General features: G+C 43.0%; 1 protein-coding gene across 1 annotated transcript; it reads right to left on the bottom strand.

Moving 5' to 3' along the window:
* Positions 1-16658: 16658 nt before the first annotated feature.
* On the bottom strand, positions 16659-19028 carry LOC129856786 (carcinoembryonic antigen-related cell adhesion molecule 20-like). The gene is made up of 3 exons (XM_055924500.1): positions 18713-19028; positions 17673-18348; positions 16659-17154 (listed from the first exon to the last, which is right to left on the bottom strand). Exons 1-2 carry the CDS (start codon positions 19026-19028, stop codon positions 18056-18058), a joined length of 609 nt encoding a protein of 202 aa, XP_055780475.1. The 3' UTR covers positions 16659-17154; positions 17673-18055.
* Between the last annotated feature and the right edge of the window lie 6551 nt (positions 19029-25579).

Below are 25579 nucleotides of genomic sequence, written 5' to 3' on the forward strand. Positions count from 1 at the left end.
TGGATGAAGGGACGGTGGGTTCAGGGTCATTATGTATTGTGTGGCTGAAGGGACGGTGGGTTCAGGGTCATTATGTATTGTGTGGATGAAGGGACGGTGGGTTCAGGGTCATTATGTATTGTGTGGATGAAGGGACGGTGGGTTCAGGGTCATTAAGTATTGTGTGGATGAAGGGACGGTGGGTTCAGGGTCATTATGTATTGTGTGGATGAAGGGACGGTGGGTTCAGGGTCATTATGTATTGCGTGGCTGAAGGGACGGTGGGTTCAGGGTCATTATGTATTGTGTGGATGAAGGGACGGTGGGTTCAGGGTCATTAAGTATTGTGTGGCTGAAGGGACGGTGGGTTCAGGGTCATTATGTATTGTGTGGATGAAGGGACGGTGGGTTCAGGGTCATTATGTATTGTGTGGCTGAAGGGACGGTGGGTTCAGGGTCATTAAGTATTGTGTTGATGAAGGGACGGTGGGTTCAGGGTCATTATGTATTGTGTGGATGAAGGGACGGTGGGTTCAGGGTCATTATGTATTGTGTGGCTGAAGGGACGGTGGGTTCAGGGTCATTATGTATTGTGTTGATGAAGGGACGGTGGGTTCAGGGTCATTATGTATTGTGTGGATGAAGGGACGGTGGGTTCAGGGTCATTATGTATTGTGTGGCTGAAGGGACGGTGGGTTCAGGGTCATTATGTATTGTGTTGATGAAGGGACGGTGGGTTCAGGGTCATTATGTATTGTGTGGCTGAAGGGACGGTGGGTTCAGGGTCATTATGTATTGTGTGGCTGAAGGGACGGTGGGTTCAGGGTCATTAAGTATTGTGTGGCTGAAGGGACGGTGGGTTCAGGGTCATTATGTATTGTGTGGCTGAAGGGACGGTGGGTTCAGGGTCATTAAGTATTGTGTGGATGAAGGGACTGTGGGTTCAGGGTCATTAAGTATTGTGTGGCTGAAGGGACGGTGGGTTCAGGGTCATTAAGTATTGTGTTGCTGAAGGGACGGTGGGTTCAGGGTCATTAAGTATTGTGTTGCTGAAACGGACGGTGGGTTCAGGGTCATTAAGTATTGTGTGGCTGAAGGGACGGTGGGTTCAGGGTCATTATGTATTGTGTGGCTGAAGGGACGGTGGGTTCAGGGTCATTATGTATTGTGTGGATGAAGGGACGGTGGGTTCAGGGTCATTAAGTATTGTGTGGCTGAAGGGACGGTGGGTTCAGGGTCATTATGTATTGTGTGGATGAAGGGACGGTGGGTTCAGGGTCATTATGTATTGTGTGGATGAAGGGACGGTGGGTTCAGGGTCATTAAGTATTGTGTGGATGAAGGGACGGTGGGTTCAGGGTCATTATGTATTGTGTGGATGAAGGGACGGTGGGTTCAGGGTCATTATGTATTGTGTGGCTGAAGGGACGGTGGGTTCAGGGTCATTATGTATTGTGTGGATGAAGGGACGGTGGGTTCAGGGTCATTAAGTATTGTGTGGCTGAAGGGACGGTGGGTTCAGGGTCATTATGTATTGTGTGGATGAAGGGACGGTGGGTTCAGGGTCATTATGTATTGTGTGGCTGAAGGGACGGTGGGTTCAGGGTCATTAAGTATTGTGTTGATGAAGGGACGGTGGGTTCAGGGTCATTATGTATTGTGTGGATGAAGGGACGGTGGGTTCAGGGTCATTATGTATTGTGTGGCTGAAGGGACGGTGGGTTCAGGGTCATTATGTATTGTGTTGATGAAGGGACGGTGGGTTCAGGGTCATTATGTATTGTGTGGATGAAGGGACGGTGGGTTCAGGGTCATTATGTATTGTGTGGCTGAAGGGACGGTGGGTTCAGGGTCATTATGTATTGTGTTGATGAAGGGACGGTGGGTTCAGGGTCATTATGTATTGTGTGGCTGAAGGGACGGTGGGTTCAGGGTCATTATGTATTGTGTGGCTGAAGGGACGGTGGGTTCAGGGTCATTAAGTATTGTGTGGCTGAAGGGACGGTGGGTTCAGGGTCATTATGTATTGTGTGGCTGAAGGGACGGTGGGTTCAGGGTCATTAAGTATTGTGTGGATGAAGGGACTGTGGGTTCAGGGTCATTAAGTATTGTGTGGCTGAAGGGACGGTGGGTTCAGGGTCATTAAGTATTGTGTTGCTGAAGGGACGGTGGGTTCAGGGTCATTAAGTATTGTGTTGCTGAAACGGACGGTGGGTTCAGGGTCATTAAGTATTGTGTGGCTGAAGGGACGGTGGGTTCAGGGTCATTATGTATTGTGTGGCTGAAGGGACGGTGGGTTCAGGGTCATTATGTATTGTGTGGATGAAGGGACGGTGGGTTCAGGGTCATTAAGTATTGTGTGGCTGAAGGGACGGTGGGTTCAGGGTCATTATGTAGTGTGTGGATGAAGGGACGGTGGGTTCAGGGTCATTAAGTATTGTGTGGCTGAAGGGACGGTGGGTTCAGGGTCATTAAGTATTGTGTGGATGAAGGGACGGTGGGTTCAGGGTCATTATGTATTGTGTGGATGAAGGGACGGTGGGTTCAGGGTCATTATGTATTGTGTGGCTGAAGGGACGGTGGGTTCAGGGTCATTATGTATTGTGTGGATGAAGGGACGGTGGGTTCAGGGTCATTAAGTATTGTGTGGCTGAAGGGACGGTGGGTTCAGGGTCATTATGTATTGTGTGGATGAAGGGACGGTGGGTTCAGGGTCATTATGTATTGTGTGGCTGAAGGGACGGTGGGTTCAGGGTCATTAAGTATTGTGTTGATGAAGGGACGGTGGGTTCAGGGTCATTATGTATTGTGTGGATGAAGGGACGGTGGGTTCAGGGTCATTATGTATTGTGTGGCTGAAGGGACGGTGGGTTCAGGGTCATTATGTATTGTGTTGATGAAGGGACGGTGGGTTCAGGGTCATTATGTATTGTGTGGATGAAGGGACGGTGGGTTCAGGGTCATTATGTATTGTGTGGCTGAAGGGACGGTGGGTTCAGGGTCATTATGTATTGTGTTGATGAAGGGACGGTGGGTTCAGGGTCATTATGTATTGTGTGGCTGAAGGGACGGTGGGTTCAGGGTCATTATGTATTGTGTGGCTGAAGGGACGGTGGGTTCAGGGTCATTAAGTATTGTGTGGCTGAAGGGACGGTGGGTTCAGGGTCATTATGTATTGTGTGGCTGAAGGGACGGTGGGTTCAGGGTCATTAAGTATTGTGTGGATGAAGGGACGGTGGGTTCAGGGTCATTAAGTATTGTGTGGCTGAAGGGACGGTGGGTTCAGGGTCATTAAGTATTGTGTTGCTGAAGGGACGGTGGGTTCAGGGTCATTAAGTATTGTGTTGCTGAAACGGACGGTGGGTTCAGGGTCATTAAGTATTGTGTGGCTGAAGGGACGGTGGGTTCAGGGTCATTATGTATTGTGTGGCTGAAGGGACGGTGGGTTCAGGGTCATTATGTATTGTGTGGATGAAGGGACGGTGGGTTCAGGGTCATTAAGTATTGTGTGGCTGAAGGGACGGTGGGTTCAGGGTCATTATGTAGTGTGTGGATGAAGGGACGGTGGGTTCAGGGTCATTAAGTATTGTGTGGCTGAAGGGACGGTGGGTTCAGGGTCATTAAGTATTGTGTGGATGAAGGGACGGTGGGTTCAGGGTCATTATGTATTGTGTGGATGAAGGGACGGTGGGTTCAGGGTCATTAAGTATTGTGTGGGTGAAGGGACGGTGGGTTCAGGGTCATTAAGTATTGTGTGGCTGAAGGGACGGTGGGTTCAGGGTCATTAAGTATTGTGTGGATGAAGGGACGGTGGGTTCAGGGTCATTAAGTATTGTGTGGATGAAGGGACGGTGGGTTCAGGGTCATTAAGTATTGTGTGGATGAAGGGACGGTGGGTTCAGGGTCATTAAGTATTGTGTGGATGAAGGGACGGTGGGTTCAGGGTCATTAAGTATTGTGTGGATGAAGGGACGGTGGGTTCAGGGTCATTATGTATTGTGTGGCTGAAGGGACGGTAGGTTCAGGGTCATTAAGTATTGTGTGGCTGAAGGGACGGTGGGTTCAGGGTCATTATGTATTGTGTGGATGAAGGGACGGTGGGTTCAGGGTCATTATGTATTGTGTGGCTGAAGGGACGGTGGGTTCAGGGTCATTAAGTATTGTGTGGATGAAGGGACGGTGGGTTCAGGGTCATTATGTATTGTGTGGGTGAAGGGACGGTGGGTTCAGGGTCATTATGTATTGTGTGGCTGAAGGGACGGTGGGTTTAGGGTCATTATGTATTGTGTGGGTGAAGGGACGGTGGGTTCAGGGTCATTATGTATTGTGTGGCTGAAGGGACGGTGGGTTCAGGGTCATTATGTATTGTGTGGGTGAAGGGACGGTGGGTTCAGGGTCATTATGTATTGTGTGGATGAAGGGACGGTGGGTTCAGGGTCATTAAGTATTGTATGGCTGAAGGGACGGTGGGTTCAGGGTCATTAAGTATTGTGTGGGTGAAGGGACGGTGGGTTCAGGGTCATTATGTATTGTGTGGGTGAAGGGACGGTGGGTTCAGGGTCATTATGTATTGTGTGGCTGAAGGGACGGTGGGTTCAGGGTCATTAAGTATTGTGTGGCTGAAGGGACGGTGGGTTCAGGGTCATTAAGTATTGTGTGGATGAAGGGACGGTGGGTTCAGGGTCATTATGTATTGTGTGGCTGAAGGGACGGTGGGTTCAGGGTCATTAAGTATTGTGTGGCTGAAGGGACGGTGGGTTCAGGGTCATTATGTATTGTGTGGATGAAGGGACGGTGGGTTCAGGGTCATTAAGTATTGTGTGGGTGAAGGGACGGTGGGTTCAGGGTCATTAAGTATTGTGTGGCTGAAGGGACGGTGGGTTCAGGGTCATTAAGTATTGTGTGGATGAAGGGACGGTGGGTTCAGGGTCATTAAGTATTGTGTGGCTGAAGGGACGGTGGGTTCAGGGTCATTAAGTATTGTGTGGATGAAGGGACGGTGGGTTCAGGGTCATTAAGTATTGTGTGGCTGAAGGGACGGTGGGTTCAGGGTCATTAAGTATTGTGTGGCTGAAGGGACGGTGGGTTCAGGGTCATTAAGTATTGTGTGGATGAAGGGACGGTGGGTTCAGGGTCATTATGTATTGTGTGGATGAAGGGACGGTGGGTTCAGGGTCATTAAGTATTGTGTGGCTGAAGGGACGGTGGGTTCAGGGTCATTAAGTATTGTGTGGATGAAGGGACGGTGGGTTCAGGGTCATTAAGTATTGTGTGGCTGAAGGGACGGTGGATTCAGGGTCATTAAGTATTGTGTGGATGAAGGGACGGTGGGTTCAGGGTCATTAAGTATTGTGTGGCTGAAGGGACGGTGGGTTCAGGGTCACCATAATTTGCAAATAAATTCATAAAAAATCCTACAATGTGATTTTCTGGATTTTTTTTTCTCATTTTGTCTGTCATAGTTGAAGTGTACCTATGATGAAAATTACAGGCCTCTCTCATCTTTTTAAGTGGGAGAACTTGCACAATTGGTGGCTGACTAAATACTTTTTTGCCCCACTGTATGTCTGTGTAGGGTCCCACAGTTGAAAGTACATGTCAGAGCAAAAACCAAGCGATGAGGTCGAAGGAATTGTCCGTAGATCTCAGAGAATGGATTGTGCCGAGAAACAGATCGGGGGAAGGGTACCAAAAAATGTCTGCAGCATTGAAGATCCCTAAGAACACAGTGGCCTCCATCATTCTAAAATGGAAGAAGTTTGGAACCACCAAGACTCTTCCTAGAGCTGGCCGCCCGGCCAAACTGAGCAATCAGGGGAAAAGTGCCTTGGTCAGGGATGTCACTCTGACAGAGCTCCAGAGTTCCTCTGTGGAGATGGGAGAACCTTCGAGAAGGACAACCAAGATTGAACTCTTTGGCCTGAATACCAAGCATTGCTCCCCATCCAACCTGACAGAGTTTGAGAGGATCTGCAGAGAAGAATGGCAGAAACTCCCCAAATACAGGTGTGCTAAGATTGTAGAGCCATCCCCAAGAAAACTTAAGGCTGTAATCGCTCCAAAGGTGCTTCAACAAAGTGCTGAGTAAAGGGTCTGAATACTTATGCAAATGTTATATTTTTAATACATTTGCAAAGGTTTCTTCAAACCTGTTTTTGCTTTGTCATTATGTGGTATTGTGTGTAGATTGATGAAATTTGTATTGAAGATTTTATGAATAAGGCTGTAACGTAACAAAATGTGGAAAAAGTCAAGGGGTCTGAATACTTCCCGAACACGCAGGTGCACACTCAAACTAAACCAGTATCTCTACGCCATAGCAGACTGGCAGAATTGTTGTATTACACTAGGTTATCTTAATAGCAGTTACATTATGGACCCACAGGGCCTTCAGGATATTACTTGTCTAATCTAACTAATCTAATAGTGAGCTGGGCTGATGTCTCTGACTCACCTATCACAGTGAGGGTGGAGGTGGCTGTGAGCCTGGACCACATAGACCCCTGAGTCGACCACTGTGATGGAGGCCAGGGTCAGAGTCCCCATGCTGACGTCCACCGAGGCACTGCCATTGTGGCTCGGGAACACAGCCTGCTGGCCCCCCGACCAGGTCAGGATCTGAATGTCGCCCACAGCCCAGCTGCCGCTCTGCAGCTGAGTGGCCGGAGACAGCGTCAAGGTCACCGTGTTGCCCCCACTGCCCGGGTTCTCAGAGAGAAGCACATTCTCAGTGCTGGAGCTCAGCACACCTGGAGAAGAGTGGAAAGATGGATCTTTAGCATCCAGTGGTCAACAATCCTGGTCCTGGAACACAACAGGATGTACCCACTTTTGTTCCTCTTCCAGCTAATCAGTTGCCGAATAAGACATACATTACTCGAATTCACAGATTTTTGTTATTTTGAAGTGATATCATGATGGTCAAATATGAACTTGAGGTCACTAGTCTTTAACATGCAATATTTTGGGGACATTTGGTGGAGTCTACCTGGTAAATACAACTTTGTAATTTCTTAGGTAATGATATAATACAAATACAATAAACAGGTACTCAATCAAATAAAGTTTTCACAAACTATCTAGTCTAAAACTGTATCCACTTTAGTACAAGATGTAATTAATGAATTCACATTTTACTGTAAACGTCTCTATTTTACACTTTCATTTCTCCATCTTCTGGACTTGTGAATTCACAGTAAATGAAACTGAAACTTACCTCCCTGAGTTACTTGTATTATTGAAAAATAAGACATGTTACCTTGTATCAAAGCCAGTAGAAGAACATGTGGGACCCTTCCTCTTGTCTCCCCCATTGTGTTTTGGTGGTCTATGAGTGCACCTACTCTTTTATATTGGTATTTTGGGGTCCAGCCCCCTACACAAACTCCTCAGGAAACACGTTAATATCATATCTTTATATGCCAGTGTCCATCATATAGTACTCGTTCTTGTCAAACTATAAAAGAGGGCTCACATATTATCGTTTTTTATTTCTACAAATATTTTCCTTGGTGGCATGGTTTGAATGACAAATTAGGGGAATCTGATTGACAATGGTGACAGAGAGTGTGTGTCATCTCTGAGTCGCCTATCCCCCTTCATCCCTCCTGTCTGCCTCCTTCACACTTTGATACAGCATGTAGCTTTATTGTGGCAATGGCATTGTAGTAAAGAATCATTACAAATATTTTCACTGATCAATTAGACATAAAAAAAACATATAAATTGGATTATTTCTATAGTATTTAATTGTGTGTAGTTTAAGTCTATATTTTCTGACGACAGCTTTACTGGTTTGGAACAGGGCTAAAGTCTCACAAAAACACCATGACAACAAAATGTGTTAAATGTTTATAATGTAGTCAACAATTACAGAATAGAACGGTCCACACTGTAAATCAAGTATCATATATCGTGTCTGTGATATTGTAACGTAAAACTTTAACATACAGTACCTATATCATTGACATTCCCATTTCACAATTTTCCCAAATATTGAGAAATCTCCCTCTGTTATTCCTGGCAGTGTTTGTGTAACAAGGCAACAACACCTGTAGAATTGTGTAATCTGTGGGGACAGGTCCCTATCAGGGAACACCTGAGCACACCTATGTGTGTCTATGCCAGATCAGGTTTGATTTATGAACAGTGGAGGAAAAGGTATGCTGCCTGTCATTATCTCACTGTCCAACCAAGGAGCATGAATAGAGGAGCAAACTGGTCATGCGAAAGACATTCAGCTATTCTATGAAACCAACATAAGTACCCACATGCTGTATTACAAAGCTCTCAGGTTGAGGGTAAGAGGTTATATTAACCAACATAAAGCCCTGAGAAAGAGAACAGGCACCCAATGATAACAACATCAAAACATGAGAGCTGAGTTGAACAGTGGGATTTTGTACTAATCTCTATTCAGAGCCTGAATGTTCTGCCTGCTCATGTAACAAGTGTTGTATTTCATGTCATATATTTACACAACATCAGAACAGTTCCCATGCCTGATATTAGTGTACATTCCTTTTGGTGGTGTAAGTGCCCTTTTCAATGTTGCACACTTCCTTCTCCTTCTGTGTTCCCCCCCATTAACATGCCCTGCCTTCTTACATCTTCCCTGTCTACGCTGTCTACTCTAGACATGTAGAAGAGGTAAGTCGCAGTGAAATTGTCCCATGGAAATCATAAACAATCCTTCCTAATATTGAGTTGCACCCTGTTTTGCCCTCAGAACAGTCTCAATTCGTCAGGCATGGACTCTACAAGGTCTCGAAAGCATTCCACAGGGATGCTGGCCCATGTTGACTCCAATGTGTCCAACAGTTGTGTCAAGTTGGCACAATGTCCTTTAGGTGGTGGACTTTTCTTGATACACACAGGAAACTGTTGCGCAGGAAAAACCCAGCAGCGTTGCAGTTCTTGACACACTCAAACCGGTGCGCCTGGCAGCTACTACCATACCCCGTTCAAAGGCATTTAAATATTTTCTTCTGCTCATTCACCCCCTGAATGGCACTCATACACAATCCATGTATTAATTGACTCAAGGCTTAAAAACCCTTCTTTATCCTGTCTCCCACCGTGCATCTCTACTGATTGAAGTGGATTTAATAAGTTACATCAATAAGGAACCATAGCTTTCACCTGGATTCACCTAGTCAGTCTATGTTATTAAAGGACTTTTGTACACTCAGTATGTATGTAAAAGCACCATTAATTAATGTATATGGTCCTGACATATTATTATTATGTCATCCTACCATTATATTGGGAGATTCATGCATTTCATGTATTTATATATATTTTTTTATCTTGTAATCTATGAATACTGTTCATGTTAGCTAGATACTGTACTTTTTGCTGTACATGGCGTCATTGGACTAGCATGTGTATTCATGTCCCCTTTCCTTGTTAATTTATACTTTCCAGAGGAATTAGTGTACTGTATACGGGCAGCACAGCATTTGTTTATGGATGTTTTTCCTTTCCTTATCAGGTATGTCATGTGCTATGCTTGTTAAAGGTCCGAAGCAGACGTTTTATCTCAATATCAAAACAATTCTGAGTAACAATTCATTACTTTATTGTGATTGTTTTCAATTAAAATGGTCAAAAAGAAACAGCGATAGCATCTTAGCAAAAGGGCATTTCTCAAGCAAGATTTTTGCTAGAACTGTTTGGGAGTGGTAGTGTGGAAATATATATAAAACACAGTAGAATCTAGTTTTTGACTGCACTGGGCCTTTAGGATATGTGGAACATATATTTACTGTCCAAGGCTAGCTATGTTCACAAGTGCATGGCACTACTGTACTGTACGTAACGCCTGGCTGTCATTGGGAAAGTTGGATAGCCTAGGTCCATATGCTACTGTACATTTACATTTCATACTGTACATTGTGTTTCATTATATTGCACTGCTTTGTGAAAGGAGATTATTGTTATATTGCCCTGCCCTGTCTACTGTACTCAGGTGGAAGAGAGGAGTTGGTGTAGAAGGGAAGCACAGCATTTTTTTAAGGAAGTTTTTCCTTTCCTTTTCAGAGAATTAAAGATCAACACCAACCCTGATCCTTTGGTCAAATGTAAGCCAATCAAACACAATGCAGAGGCAATCTACACCGGTCACACCCACAATTTGGCCTGATTTACAGTATGTCTGAATAATTCATATCACTATTACTCAATGTAATAAAGGGGGTGATCATAAATTCCCCTAATATAATGTAATAATAAACCTAACCCTAACTACATGTCCACAGCCCTGCTCAACGCTATTCCCTGATAGAATCCCTAATGGGTGAATATGGTGGCAGACAGGTGCTTAGGATTAGGGTTGAGCTGGGGTGTGAACATGAAGCTAGGGTTAGGGTTAGTCAGGGTCATGGTTAGGGATAGGCACACTAACTACCAGATACTGTTTGAATAATGCTTTGACTTCCAAAAGAAGGCAAGTGATGTGGTCATAGATAAAGGAGTATATCTAAACAGATGCTGGAGTATGATGCATCCAGTATAGGTTACCCTGTAAATGATAAATAACCAATGGCTTTGTGCCAGTTGTATTGAGAAATGAACGCCTCCTCATGTGCCATTTCCAGGTTTGAGGTTAGCTCAGTATCTAGTTTGTGGTATTCTGGGTCCATGACAAATGGTGTCCATTGTTCAATTTCACCATGTCATGCCCTGACCAAACAGGGTAGGCAAACATGGCCTGAGGTTGACAATACCTTATCACACAGAAAGGGATTTGCCAACAGACATTTGAATGTGTGTGATTGTGTTGGACACGGGGCTAGGACTGAGGTAAAGACTTGTTCAACTTGTACATCAGGTTAGCCTTTGCAATAAGTAGGATACTGTAGCTATATGAGCCTACACACTGACAGCCTACAGTATACTATCATGTTATGAAACAACTTCTGTGTATGTAGGTCAGGCTAGTCTCATAATACCACTCTCACATAAACAAGTGATGTTATGGTGTGAAGATGGTGTGATTATTACAGCAGCTTTTCATAGGACTATTTCCTTGAAACTCAACACCCTGGGGAGACAGCAGGTTTGTCTCTGCTCCCTAGTGAGGGGAAGGACAGTACAGTGTACTCTACTGGTATGTCTGGGAGTGGATCTGGAGGTATGGTGGGTCCTTCTTTTAATATAATGTGCCACTGTACAGTAGTTGGCCACTTACCCCTGTCAATCAAAGACCAAAAGTGACAACTCTATACAGAGACAGGTATCCACAGTTGAAGACAGAAGTTTACATACACTTAGGTTGGAGTCATTAAAACTCGTTTTTCAACCACTCCACACATTTCTTGTTAACAAGCTATAGCTTTGGCAAGTCGGTTAGGACATCTACTTTGTGCATGACAAGTAATTTTTCCAACAATTGTTTACAGACAGATTATTTCACTTATAATTCACTGTATCACAATTCCAGCGGGTCAGACGTTTACATACACTAAGATGACTGTACCTTTAAACATTTTGGAAAATTCCAGAAAATTATGTCATGGCTTTAGAAGCTTCTGATCATTTGAATCAGTTGGAGGTGTACCTGTGGATGTATTTCAAGGCCTACCTTCAAACTCAGTGCCTCTTTGCTTGACATCATGGGAAAATCAAAAGAAATCAGCCAAGACCTCAGAAAAAAAATTGTAGGCCTCAACAAGTCTGGTTCATCCTTGGGAGCAATTTCCAAATGCCTGACGGTACCACGTTCATCTGTAGAACAACAGTACGCAAGTATAAACACCATGGGAACACGCAGCCGTCATACCGCTCAGGAAGGAGATGCATTCTGCCTTCTAGAGATGAACGTACTTTGGTGCGAAAAGTGCAAATCAATCCCAGAACAACAGCAATGGACCTTGTGAAGATGCTGGAGGAAGGTTCAAAAGTATCTATATCCACAGAAAAACGAGTCCTATATCGACACAACCTGAAAGGCCGTTCAGCAAGGACGAAGCCACTGCTCCAAAACCGCCATAAAAAAGCCAGACTACGGTTTGCAACTGCACATGGGGACAAAGATTGTACTTTTTGGGGAAATGTCCTCTGGTCTGATGAAACAAAATAAAACTGTTTGGCGATAATGACCATCGTTATGTTTGGAGGAAAAAGGGAGAGGCTTGCAAGCCAAAGAACACCATCCCAACCATGAAGCATGGGGGTGGCAGCATCATGTTGTGGGGTCGCTTTGCTGCAGTAGGGACTGGTGCACTTCACAAAATAGATGGCATCATGAGAAGGAAAATTGTGAATATTTTTTTATTTATTTTATTTAACCTTTATTTAACCAGGAAGGGCTATTTGAGATTTAAAATCTATTTTTCAAGAGCGCCCTGGCCAAGATAGGCAGCATCAAGTCATTACAAAAATTACAGACAAACAACATGAAAAACTACAAGTCATCTAGTAAAAACCATAGAATTCACAAGAGTATAACAAAATCAAAAACAGCAAATTAAAAACATTGACACGTCAGGGAATCAGTCTCAAGATCATTCATCAGTGATTTAAAAATACCAATCGGGACGAGTTCTTCCAGTTTAAAAGTATTTTGTAAGGCGTTCCAAGACGATGGCGCAGAGTACATAAAAGCCCTTTTATCAAATTCAGTTTGGACATTTGGAACAGTTAGCAGGATAAAGTCCAGCGAACGAAGAGAGTACCCACCACATTTCTGAACAATAAAAATGCCCAAATAAAAAGGTAGTAAACCCAAAACGGCTTTGTAAATAAAAGTATACCAGTGCCTGAGCCTACGAGTGACTAGAGAAGGCCACCCAACCCTGGTATACAAAGTGCAGTGGTGCGTAAAGGTTTTGCAGTTTAAAATAAATCTCAAAGTGCCATGGTAAAGGGTGTCAATTGATCTCAAACACCGAGCGGAAGCATTCATATATAAAATATCCCCATAGTCTAGTAAAGGCATAAATGTAGCTGATACTAGCCTCCTTCTGGCTTCAAAAGAATAACAGGCCTTATTCCTAAAATAAAATCCCAATTTCAGCTTCAATTTTTTTGTAAATTGTTGAATATGCAATTTAAAAGAGAGGCCGTCATCAATTAAAATTCCAAGATATTTACATGAGGTTACAACCTCAATCTCCTTGCCCTGACAGGTAGTAATAGGTGAAAGGTTCAGAGGTCTATTTCTTGCTTTAGAAAACACCATAAGTTTAGTTTTGTCAGTATTGAGGATAAGCTTCAATTGACACAACGTATGTTGAACAGAATAAAAAGCAGTTTGCAAGTTCTGGAAAGCTTTTGCAAGAGACGAGGCACAACAGTAAATAACAGTATCATCAGCATAAAAATTCAGTTGCGCATTTTGGACATTTTTGTCTAAATCATTTATATAAATAGTGAATAAGAGAGGACCAAGTACAGAGCCTTGGGGCACACCATTAAAGACAGACAATTTAACAGACATAAGCCCATCAAATTGAGTGCACTGAGTTCTATCAGACAGATAGTTAACAAACCATGCAACTGCATGCTCTGAAAGACCTACACTCGACAATCTCTGCCTTAGTATAGCATGATCAACTGTATCAAAAGCCTTAGAGAGATCAATAAAAAGTGAGACACAGTGCTGTTTTTTGTCAAGGGCTTCAGTGATATCATTTAAAACCTTCATGGCTGCTGTAATTGTGCTATGCTTCTTCCTGAAGCCCGATTGGTATATTGATAAAATAGAGTTAGTAAATAAAAACTCTTTTAGCTGTTCACTCACAATGGTTTCAAGTATTTTCACCAGGGGTGACAGCTTTGAGATTGGCCTATAATTACTTAAAAGAGTTGGATCTCCCCCTTTTAAAAGTGGTAGGACAAATGCTGATTTCCAGATTTTCAGAATCTCATTACATTCCATGGTTAGATTGAACAGATATGTAAGTGGTTCAGCTATGAAATCAGCTGCCAGATTTAAAAAGCAGGGATCCAAAAGATCAGGACCTGATCTAAGGATTTCAGGGCTTTATGTACCACCTGCACTGAGAATGGCAAAAAGCAAAAAGTTTGACCAGCTCTCACTGGTTCATCCACACAGGGTTGTACAGAGACAGAGGACACTGAATCAAACAGCCTACCAGAGGATGGAACGTGCTCATTGAAACAATTCAGGATTTCAGTTTTGTCATATACAGCAAGAGTCCTTCAAAACACATGACGGTAATTCATTAACATTACTGTTACCAGACATAGACTTAATAGCATTCCAAAACTTTCTAGGGTCATTCAGGTTATCAGTGGTAACAGACATAAAATATTCAGACTTGGCCTTCCTGAGAAGAAAAGAACACTTGTTTGCCTAAAAATAAGCCAATCAGCATCAGAACAAGATTTCCTTGCTTTAGCCCAGGCTAGATTACGGTCGTAAATAATACAAGACAGCTCAGAAGAAAACCATGGATTATCCCGTAGATTAACCCTGAACCTGCGGAATGGGGCATGTTTGTTTACTATTTGGAAAAAAACATAATGAAAGAATTTCCAGGCAGTTTCCACATCAGGGATAAACTCAATCTTGCACCATCAAAATAAAACAAATCATGAAAGAAAACCTGCTCATTAAAACACTTCAAATTTCTCTTACGAATAAAACGTGGGTTTGTCTTAGGAACCTTAGTATTTCTAACAGCAACAACAGCACAATGGTCACTTAAATCATTACAAAAAACACCAACCGCAGAATATTTATGTGGAACATTTGTCAATGTCAAATCAATCAGGGTAGATTTATCTGGGCTTTTAAGATTTGGGTGAGTGGGTGAGTTCATCAAATGGGTAAGATTCATAGAATTACAAAACATTTTTAAATCATCAGACACTGGCTTTAACCAACACCAGTTGAGATCACCAATCAAGATACTTTCACTGTAAAGACGTTTAGACATAAGGTGCGTCAAAGAAGAAAATGCATCACCGAGAGCAGAGGGGGGTCTATAACAGCCAATCACAGTTATAGAGAGACCCTTTGAAACCTCAATATTCAAAGCAATAAATTCCAACTGTTTACAAATAGTTTCAGACTTTGCCACACTTACAGGGAATTTAGTTTTTACATATATAGCCACACCTTTCTTAACTCGATCAGTGCGATAAACATTGTAACCACTTATACAAATATCCTTATCAAAAACAGACTTGCTGAGCCAGGTTTCAGAAAACACAATTACATCAGCATCAGTTGATTTAGCCCAAATCCTAACCCTATCAATTTTTGACAACAGGCTGCGTACATTTAAATGAAAAATACCAAAACCAGATCCTTGATTTAAAATCAGAGGGGGTTTGGAGACATTGCATACCAGGGCCAGGGTTAGGTTGCACGTTACCTGGTATCAACAAATATCAACAAAAGAAGAATAACTAGGCACCTCGGTTTAATAACCTTGCACGGCTTCTCTTTTTTAAGAGACCTACCGCAAGCGTGTGTGAGTTTCCAGACAATAAAAAACAGTCATTTAAAACCCTTAGACTTTGGTAGTGACACAAATTCGTACTGTTCACATCATGCCACAAATACATCGGCACATGGACGAGTGGACCGAGTGAAAAAGAACAAGTTCCTGCAAACAAAATGTCTAATGGGCGAGAGAGCACATTGTCAGATGCACTCACCCAGCAACAATGTTCGTTTTCTCCAGAGTTCAATAAAGTCAGTGCACTAAGCAATACCATGAAAATTGTAATTTTCTCTGACAAATGTAAAAAATAGAGGCCAACGAAGGTAAGGGGAGAGAGGGACAGCGTGTATGTATGAGTCTGTGTGTGCGCGTGTGAGTAGATTGGGTGTTGAGGTCGATTGAGAGAACGGGTTGAGGATTGTTGAGCTGCCACTGACAGCCAGGCGAAAAGCAAAAAGGAGCAGCTTGGACGAGACACTCCGCGGACGAAGGAGGAACTCAGGCCAGCCAGAGATAGGGTTACTTTGGTAAACTTCAAGTAATGAAGTGCCGAGTTGAGAGAGACCCGTGATCTTTACACCAGCAAAAACAAAATAGTTTGCACTACACAACAAGGAAGTTACTCAACCATAAATAAATAGGTTATTAGTAGGTTAAAATGTACTAGTCACAGACAAACGACTTGACATGCTGCCATATATTGAAGCAGCATCTCAAGACATCAGTCAGGAAGTTAAAGCTTGGTCGCAAATGGGTCTTCCAAATGGACAATGACACCAAGCGTCCTTCCAAAGTTGTGGCAAAATGGCTTAAGGACAACAAAGTCAAGGTATTGGAGTGGCCATCACAAAGCCCTGACCTCAATCCTTTAGAACCTTTGTGGGCAGAACTGAAAAAGTGTGCGCAAGCAAGGAGGCCTACAAACCTGACTCAGTTGCACCAGCTCTGTCAGGAGGAATGGGCCAAGATTCACCCAACTTATTGTGGGAAGCTTGTGGAAGGCTACCCAAAACGTTTGACCCAAGTTAAACAATTTAAAGACAATGCTACAAATACTAATTTGACTTCTGACCCACTGGGAATGTGATGAAAGAAATTAAACCTGAAGTAAATCATTCTCTCTACTATTATTCTGACATTTCACATTCTTAAAATAAAGTGGTGATCCTAACTGACCTAAGTAAGACAGGGAATTGTTACTAGAATGAAATGTCAGGAATTGTGAAAACTGAGTTTAAATGTATTTGGCTAAGATGTGTGTAAACTTCCGACTTTAACTGTATTACCACACTCATCTGGGAGTATATTTTACAAGGTCATCTCAACAGCAACAAAGTACAGAAATAATACAAATAATTATAATACAGTACGTATTGCAAATAAGGAAATATTACATAGATAATTTCTCATCATTATCCACTGCATGTGAATGATAAACATAATTCACTGGAAACTTCCAATGACTCAACTATCATTATGCCACAACATAGGAAACATTCTTACATTCTTATATTCTTATTCTGAGAAATTAGCATTCTTATTGGACAGGATTAAGAATTTCCAAACGTTGGTTCCTGTTTTATTGTTCATTCTGAAGGTGAACCTGGTCTCAATCAATGTTCTCCTCTGTCCTTCCCATTATCTGTAGTCTTATAGCGCCGCCTCTAGGGATCCAGGAGGAACAGCTGACCCACACAGAGGACCAGTCCTAAAACTCCACTCAGCCTCAGTGTTTCAGATCCTGATACTGTGGGTCCTGCATGAGGGAACAATAACATGATGCAGTCTGGGATTTTGGAGATGATGGAAACTGTCTAAAACAGTATTTTTACCATGTAGTATGCAGGTATTCTAGCTAGGTTAAAAAACAAAGCATTTCGATTTAAATATTTAGATTTAACAGTACCTACAACTGGGGTTAAGCATGAGTTAATACATTTTGTATCATGATAACTTGGTGATAATAGTGTAGGAATATTTTATGAGGGATATTATTATATAAGTCGAAGTATAGTGTAGTTTTACAATATGGTGAATCAGTTCTTTGGAATTATGATAGTAATTGATTATCTACCTTTATGCATGGCTGAATGAATGTGGTCAGTTCATCATTAAATCTGCCAAAGAGTAATCAGTCTCCATCCAGGGTTTGTCTGGAGAGTCATCTATTCACAATCTAAAGAACCCTCAAACTACAATCACAAAACTGCCATTGCAAGAATTGATTCTGCAGTGTAGCTTCATTTTATCATACAATAAAACAGGAGTAACTACCTGTGACCTTCACTGTCTTGGAGGCCTCTGCAGAGCATCCAGCTGCTGTGTTCTTCACCACACAGGTGAAGTTCTGGACCGTACCAGGTACCGACGGGATCCATTTCAGGATGTTCCTGTTCACGGAGAGGTAGGTGCTAGTGAGGATACCCCCCCTCAACGGCCAGCGGATGGAGCAGTCGACAGTGCAGTTCACCTTGCAGGTAAGGATGTATTCCCTCCCAGGCAACACTGTGCCAGGGCCACTGATACTAACACTCCAATGATCAACGGTCAGCAAAGGAAGAAAATGTCAGCAAAATAGCTTTGCCTCTACATTTTTTTAAAGGAAAATTGGAGAGCATCACCAATATTCACTGATTCTCTCAAATGAAGCGTAGGCGTTACATCTTATACTCACAGTTTAGCAGGTAGCCCAAGCTTATGACCTTGCTTTCAGCCATGTTTGCCATGGTCACCTCGCACTGATAGAAGCCACCATCAGAGGGCAGCAGGGAGTTGAAGTGGAGGGAGGTGTTGTGTTCCAACAGGTTTATCCTGGCGTCTGGAGCTACAACCTGGCCGTCTTTGTACCAAATCACTGGCAGGCCTGGGAAGGAGCCGTCACAGTCCAGGCTGAAGGACTGGTTGAGGACGGGGAGAGAGAGCTGTGGGCTGGGCCTCACGGACACTGAGCCTGGAACACACAGAAAGGAGATCCAGAGGTGTGATTGGAGTTGTTTAGGGTTAGGGATCTTAGGCATATTCAATCAGGGCAGAGCAAGAGCACTTGAAAGAGAAAAGACACATTTCTGTGGACGGACTGTAAGGACAATGGACTATAAAGTATTCTTATTTTCTTCGCACCGCAGCGTGTCGCACAGGATAGAAGGAGTTGACACTAGATTTAGAAATCTGTAATACAGGTTGCAGTGGTGGCTGCAGTAGTGTGAGCTTCTGTAGATCTGTTGGTAGAGCTCTTGCAACACCAGGATAGTGGAATGCATTTCTGGGACCACAAGCACGCATGATTGTAAGTTAAAAACAAAGAAATCTCTTACTTTTCACCTCCAAGATTGTGGTTATGCTCTTTGAGCTCCCACTCTCTGTGTTGACCGCAGTACACTGCAGCTCCACAATGCGGTCCAGACCGTCTGGGGTCCAGGTCAACTCACTCCCATTGAAAGTGCGCCCCTTCAGCAGCCAGGTGTAGGTGCATCCTGGGATGCAGTTGGGGGTACAGGTGAAGGTCGTCTCGTATCCAGCTCTCACCCGACCCACATAGGACAGGCCTGTTAAATCAGGACCACATGCAAGGGAGATTGATTTACTAAACACTTCATTGTTACAGCATAAAAACCACTGTCGCAATGTCATAACAAAATAGCGAACATATAACACAATGCTAAACACTATGATACTAAACATATAGTAAAATGTAGCTCTATATAATTGTGAGTTAACATAATTGCTTTGGTGGTAAAAGTAAGAGATTAGAGGTAGTCTAATCTCTTACTGTGTTGTTACCTAAGGGTAGGTAACAACACATCCGCCACGCTGATCCTCAACACAGTGGCCCCTCAGGGGTGCGTGCTCAGTCCCCTCCTGTACTCCCTGTTCACTCATGACTGTATGGCCAGGCACGACTCCAACACCATCATCAAGTTTGCCGATGACACAACAGTGGTAGGCCTGATCACCAACAACGATGAGACTATAGGGAGGAGGTCAGAGACCTGGACGTGTGGTGCCAGGACAACAACCTCTCCCTCTGTCACGTTCCTGACCTGTTTTCTCTTGTTTTGTATGTCTTTATTGGTCAGGGGGTGAGTGTTGGGTGGGCAGTCTATGTTTTGTATTTCTATGTTGGGTTTTGTGTTCGGCCTGGTATGATTCTCAATTAGAGACAGGTGTGTATCGTTTGTCTCTGATTGAGAGTCATACTAAGGCAGCCAGGGTTTCACTGGTGTTTTGTGGGTGTTTGTTTCCTGTGTTAGCGTTTGGGCCACACAGGACTGTTGCAGGTTAGTCACGTTTGTTGTTTTTGTTTATTTGTAGTGTTTGTTGGTTTGCCATTAAAATCATGAATACCTCCTACTCCGCATCTTGGTCCGATCCATGCTCCTCCTCGTCTGAGGAGGAGAACGACATTGACAGCCGTTACACCCTCAACGTGATCAAGACAAAGGAGATGATTGTGGACTACAGGAAAAGGAGGACCGAGCACGCCCCCATACTCATCGACGGGGCTGTAGTGGAGCAGGTTGAAAGCTTCAAGTTCTTTGGTGTCCACATCACCAACAAACTATCATGGTCCAAATACACTAAGACAGTCGTGAAGAGGGCACGACAAAACCTATTTCCCCTCAGGAGACTGAAAATATTTGGCATGGGTCCTCAGATCCTCAAAAGGTTCTACAGCTGCAAAATCAAGAGCATCCTGACTGGTTACATCACTGCCTGGTATGGCAACACCTTGGCCTCTGACCGCAAGGCACTACAGAGTGTAGTGCATATGGCCCAGTACATCACTGGGGCCAAGCTTCCTGCCATCCAGGACCTCCTCACATTGACTCTGTATATAGCCTTGCTATCGTTATCTCCCTGCTGCTGTTTAATTATTTGTTACTTTTATTTTCAATTATTTACTTATTTTTTGCTGAGAGAGAGAGAGAGAGAGAGAGAGAGAGAGAGAGAGAGAGAGAGAGAGAGAGAGAGAGAGAGAGAGAGAGAGAGAGAGAGAGAGAGAGAGAGAGAGAGAGAGAGAGAGAGAGAGAGAGAGAGAGAGAGAGAGAGAGAGAGAGAGAGAGAGAGAGAGAGAGAGAGAGAGAGAGAGACCATTAAATCAGCAGTAAAAACTATAACAAAGCAGTTCCGTAAAAAGCTGAGGGATGGGGCTGGAGAAATCGAACCACTCTCTAATTCATAGACAGAGCTATGGATGCAAGGACTGATCATCCATGATAATGATAACCATGTCTTGAGGCTATATAGTTTGTTTACATTTTCTTTGTTTACAAACATTGGAGTAAAACAAGCTTATATTTTGGATTCTGATGGGGAACAACAGCTGAACTAAGCTCATGAGTCATTTATAAATTCTTCAAAAATCAATGGGTGCATATCATTCATTTACACTGTAAGTCCAAAAATGGTGTAGCAACTGCTGATTGCCACTTTAAGGGCATCATACATCCTGATGAGCTGTGTCTGAATAATGTTGTTTGTCACAGACTCACGTGAGTGGCTAACAATTTGCTCGATATGTTGTACAATGATCACACTGAAATTGTAACTTTGTGTGTGCGCGCGTGCGTGTGAGTTTTTTTTGTCACATCGCCATTTGTAACTCCATCCTTTGTGGGATTAATTGACTAAATGATTCAGTCATCTTTATACATGTGTGAATTAAATGTATACTGTGTGTGTGTGTGTGTGTGTGTGTGTGTGTGTGTGTGTGTGTGTGTGTGTGTGTGTGTGTGTGTGTGTGCGTGTGTGTGTGTGTGAGAAAGACCCCTTACCTGTCAGTGTCAGTACCAACACAGTGTAGATAGTATTCAAATCGAATGCCATAGTATTACTACCTCAGTCTACTACCACTCTCTGTGGCTACCTAAAATATGTGGGCACCTTTAAACCTTCTTTAATACAGGAAGTGTTATGTTGACATGCTGTAATGTCCCAGATTTCAACATACAAGTCACAAAATTATGATTTTTTCATACATTCTTTATACAAGCCTCAACCATCTTGTGTAGAGATTCCAGGTTGCTAAAACATTTTGTTTTTATTTCCGTGTTACTTTACTCAAAGAGTAGGCTGGTTTAAATGAAAGTGTGTACTCTCGAATGTATTGGGAGAGTTCAGATGTGTAAAATGCCTTCCTCTCTTGCCTCATCCCTTCATGACTGCTACTGATTCCGAAATGTCCTGTTGCCCCAAAACAGAATATTTCAGTTGACGACCATCAATAGTTGATTATATTGAATCATGTGTGTTAGAGCTGGGCTGGAACAAAAGCCTACACACTACCCTGTAGTCAACCCCTGTGGTTTGTGTATGATATCCCCCTGGTTAACTGGGTCACTGGAGTTCTTTACTGATCAAGATCCCTGACCTCTTGGCAATACTGTGGTAATCAGGGACTAAACTGACTGGAAGTTACCGTCACTGTAATCTAGTTCCCCTGCTGTGCCCAGTAGCCTGGGGATGAGGTTACCGTCAATGTAAAGGTGAGAAGGTGTGTCTGAGCTGATGTGTTTGCAGGTGTGACCAGGAGCCACCAGGGGGTGATCAGGCTGCAGTATGTTCTATGACCTACCGTTTCACCTGACTACACCATGGACTGCACCAAAGATGTTCTGTTATATTGACAACATAGTCGAGTAACCGTTGCAACAATGGAAAAACATGTCCTCAAAGATGGAAGGCAGGCGGGAGAAGGCGAGATCAGGTGGGACCATTCTAGCCAATGAGAGGGCAGATACAGGTGTGAACGGGTGTGAAGTTTCCAAAACACCACGTACGTCCACTTATACCAGTGCATTCTTAACAACCTAACCATTATGAAACTTCTATTCAGTTTTGTACCACTCTTTCTGTGGCCACCCAAAATATTTGGACACCTTTATAGCCTCATTAGTACAGGAAGGGTTATGTTGACATACTGTAACGTCCTGGATTTCAACATCTGACTCACAAAATTATATTTATTCATACATTCTTGATTCTTTATACACGCCTCAGTCATCGTGTGCTGAGAAACATAGACTAGAGATTCCAGGTAGTTAATTGATGATGTGTTTATTGTTTCCCTGTTTCCTTAAAGAGAGGGCTGGTTTAAATGATGACTTCAACACTAGTATGTGAGTTCAGACTTGTGTAAAATGCCTTCCTCTCTTTCCTCATCCCTTCATGACTGCTACGGGCCCTGTAGCCAATCCCTGCATTTTGTGTATGATATCCCCCTGGTTAACTGGGTCAAAGTCAAGTTCCCTGACCTATTAGCATAGCTGTGGTAATCGGTGACTAAGTTGACAAGAAGTTACAGTCACTGTGAAGGTGTGTCAGGCTTCTGGTCAGTGTGACCAGAAGCCACCAGGGGGTGATCCGCCTGCAGTTTGTTCTGTGACCTACCATTTCACCTGACTGCGCCATGGACTGCACTCTACCCATAGACATAGATAGAAGACTCATCTTTATATCTGTGCCATTATAGGCAATCTACATTTGAAGTAGTCCATTTTCTTCTTCATGATTGGCTGATCCCTCCTGATGATCCAGTTGGACTTGACTCCAACAGGGTCACCAGGAGGGACCTGCCAAAGAAGTTGGAAGTCACACCCAGTTGACTACATTAAAATGGTGGATCCCTCAATGGAGCTGCCCATGCTAATACAGCCTTTTGGCCTCTAGAGGCCTCTACCATTGTCTATTTAGTTATGTATGTAGAACTATTGTGAGGTAAACGGTAGAGAAGAAGGATAATAATGTGGGCAGCAGAACCAGGTTAAAGAAAACACAGCATATCCAGTTATGGAGATGTGTCATCCCATTGGCTAAGGAGCACCATTGAATTTTGGTTGATATATACAGAAGATAACAGCATGAAATAAAGCATTTTCAATTTAAAGAGCAACTGCTCCTTCAGAAAAACTTCTCATTTAGAAAACTGCTAGCGGCCGTGACTGAATTCAAATGTTAATTTGTTTCAGGGTGTGGTTTGATGTGGGTGTCTCGTGTGTGTGTTTGCAGGTGGGAAGAGTTAGCCAAATTTTCTCATTAAATGCTTTCAATATTTAAACATGTCCCATTTGAATTGTGTGATTTACCGCTGCTCCCTAACTAGCCTCATCGGGATATGATGAGAAAAATGCAGTTGCGATTGTGTGTGTCATCATTTGTCATCATGCAGTTGTGTGTCATCATTACAGTATGAGCCATGAACATTTATTCTACTGTCAAAATTGAATACAAAGTGTAAATGAGGATAATTTTGGTTATAAAGTCAGTCTTATCCAAAACAGAGTTTTGTGAGACTTGTGGTTGCAACTGCATCGCAACGTAAATGAATGTTGGGTTTGTTTCAAACCTGCCCACATGCCGACAGCTGGCATTACTCAAGTAATTTTCATTTCGGGGTGCAGTTACATGCGATCCAATCATAATGACTGTGGTAGGTTTGGGTGGACTTCGGATATCCCGATGAGGCTAGTTAGGGAGCAGCGGTAAATCACACAATTCAAATGGGACATGTTTAAATATTGAAAGCATTTAATGAGAAAATTTGGCTAACTCTTCCCACCTGCAAACACACACACGAGACACCCACATCAAACCACACCCTGAAACAAATTAACATTTGAATTCAGTCACGGCCGCTAGCAGTTCTTAATGAACAAAAAACGAGGCCAAATTAGGAAGTACAGTCGCCCTTTAAAACAACACCACAAATGATGAATCTATAACACCAGAGGGCACAGACATGATTCAGCAACTGGCTATGTATGGCCCATGAGTCGAAACATAACAGGATGCTATACCAGTCTACACTCTTAGGAAAAAAAGGTGCTATCTAGAACATACAAGGGTTTTTCAGGTGTCCCCATAGGATAACCCTTTAAAGAATACATTTTGGTTTCAGGTAGAACCCTTTTGTGTTCCATGTAGAACCCTTTTTCCGAGAGGGCTCTATATGGAACCCAAATGGGTTCTACCTAGAAGCAAAACGGGTTATCCTATTGGGACAGGTGAGGAACCCTTTTAGGTTCTAGATAGCACCTTTTTTTCTAAGAGTGTAGAAAAACCCTTTTTGTAAAAGGGCTGCAATGCTACATCATTCCTAGCAGTGGCTGATGTTTGCACACCATTTGCCTTTTATAGGCTTTGAATGGTATGTCATCAATAACCTCTTTTCTCTCTCTCTTTCTCACTTTCTCGCTCTCCACCTCTTGCTCTTTGCCAATCTCTCTCTCCCCTCTCTCACTTCCCCCTCCTCTCCCCCGCTCTCTCTCTCTCTCTATCAAGATAGTATGAATAGAACATTAATTCTTGGGGGAACTTAAAACTATAGAAATTCTATTAAATTTGTGTAAATGCTAATTCAATTCTTAGAACTTTCTCAGCATTTAATGCTAATCATTTCTTGACTCCACTTCCAGTAACTGCAGTCTATGTGTCCAATATAAGAGGAACATGTACATTTGGTTAAGAATGTTGCTTTTGTCTCTTCTCATGAAAAGCCACAAATAGTTACACCAACTGTCACTGCTGCAATCCATGATGCACTTTGGCCTTCTGATAATCTATGAGGAAGTACATGTTCAAAGCACGCAACCCCACCGCAACCACGTTTAACTTTAACACACACAGGTGTAAAAATACAAAAAAGTGGAAGCTTCTCACAGACCCAAGTTAGTCTCTAACGATTTGCCCAATATGTTGTACAGTGATCCCACAGAAATTGTGACTTTGTGTGTGTGTGTACAGTGAATTCAGAAAGTATTCAGACCCCTTGACTTTTTCCACATTCTGTTATGTTACAGCCTTAATCCGAAATGGATACATCATTTTTTCCCCTCATGAATCTACACACCATACCTCATAATGACACATTTTTGCAAATGTTTTAAAAATAGAACATTTAAATATCACATTTAAACAAGTGTGGTAAACCGTGGGGTGTTGGGTTGAGCGTGCAGAGATTGACACAGAGACAGGGAGGCTTTAGTCCGAAAAACAACTTTACTTTAGAAAGAAAATAAATCTATCAAAGAAATAACTTAGGTTTGCTCGGTCTTCCTTCTCTCCCTTCTCTGGTGTCCGTCTCTCTCCTTTCTCTCCCTTCTCTGGTGTCCGTCTCTCTCCCTTCTCTCCCGCGGTGTGCCATCGTGCTCCTTTTATTTAGCCTCCACGGCTGGTTGGCACTA

Source organism: Salvelinus fontinalis, chromosome 6, assembly GCF_029448725.1.
Source record: "Salvelinus fontinalis isolate EN_2023a chromosome 6, ASM2944872v1, whole genome shotgun sequence".
Classification (NCBI taxonomy): domain Eukaryota; kingdom Metazoa; phylum Chordata; class Actinopteri; order Salmoniformes; family Salmonidae; genus Salvelinus; species Salvelinus fontinalis.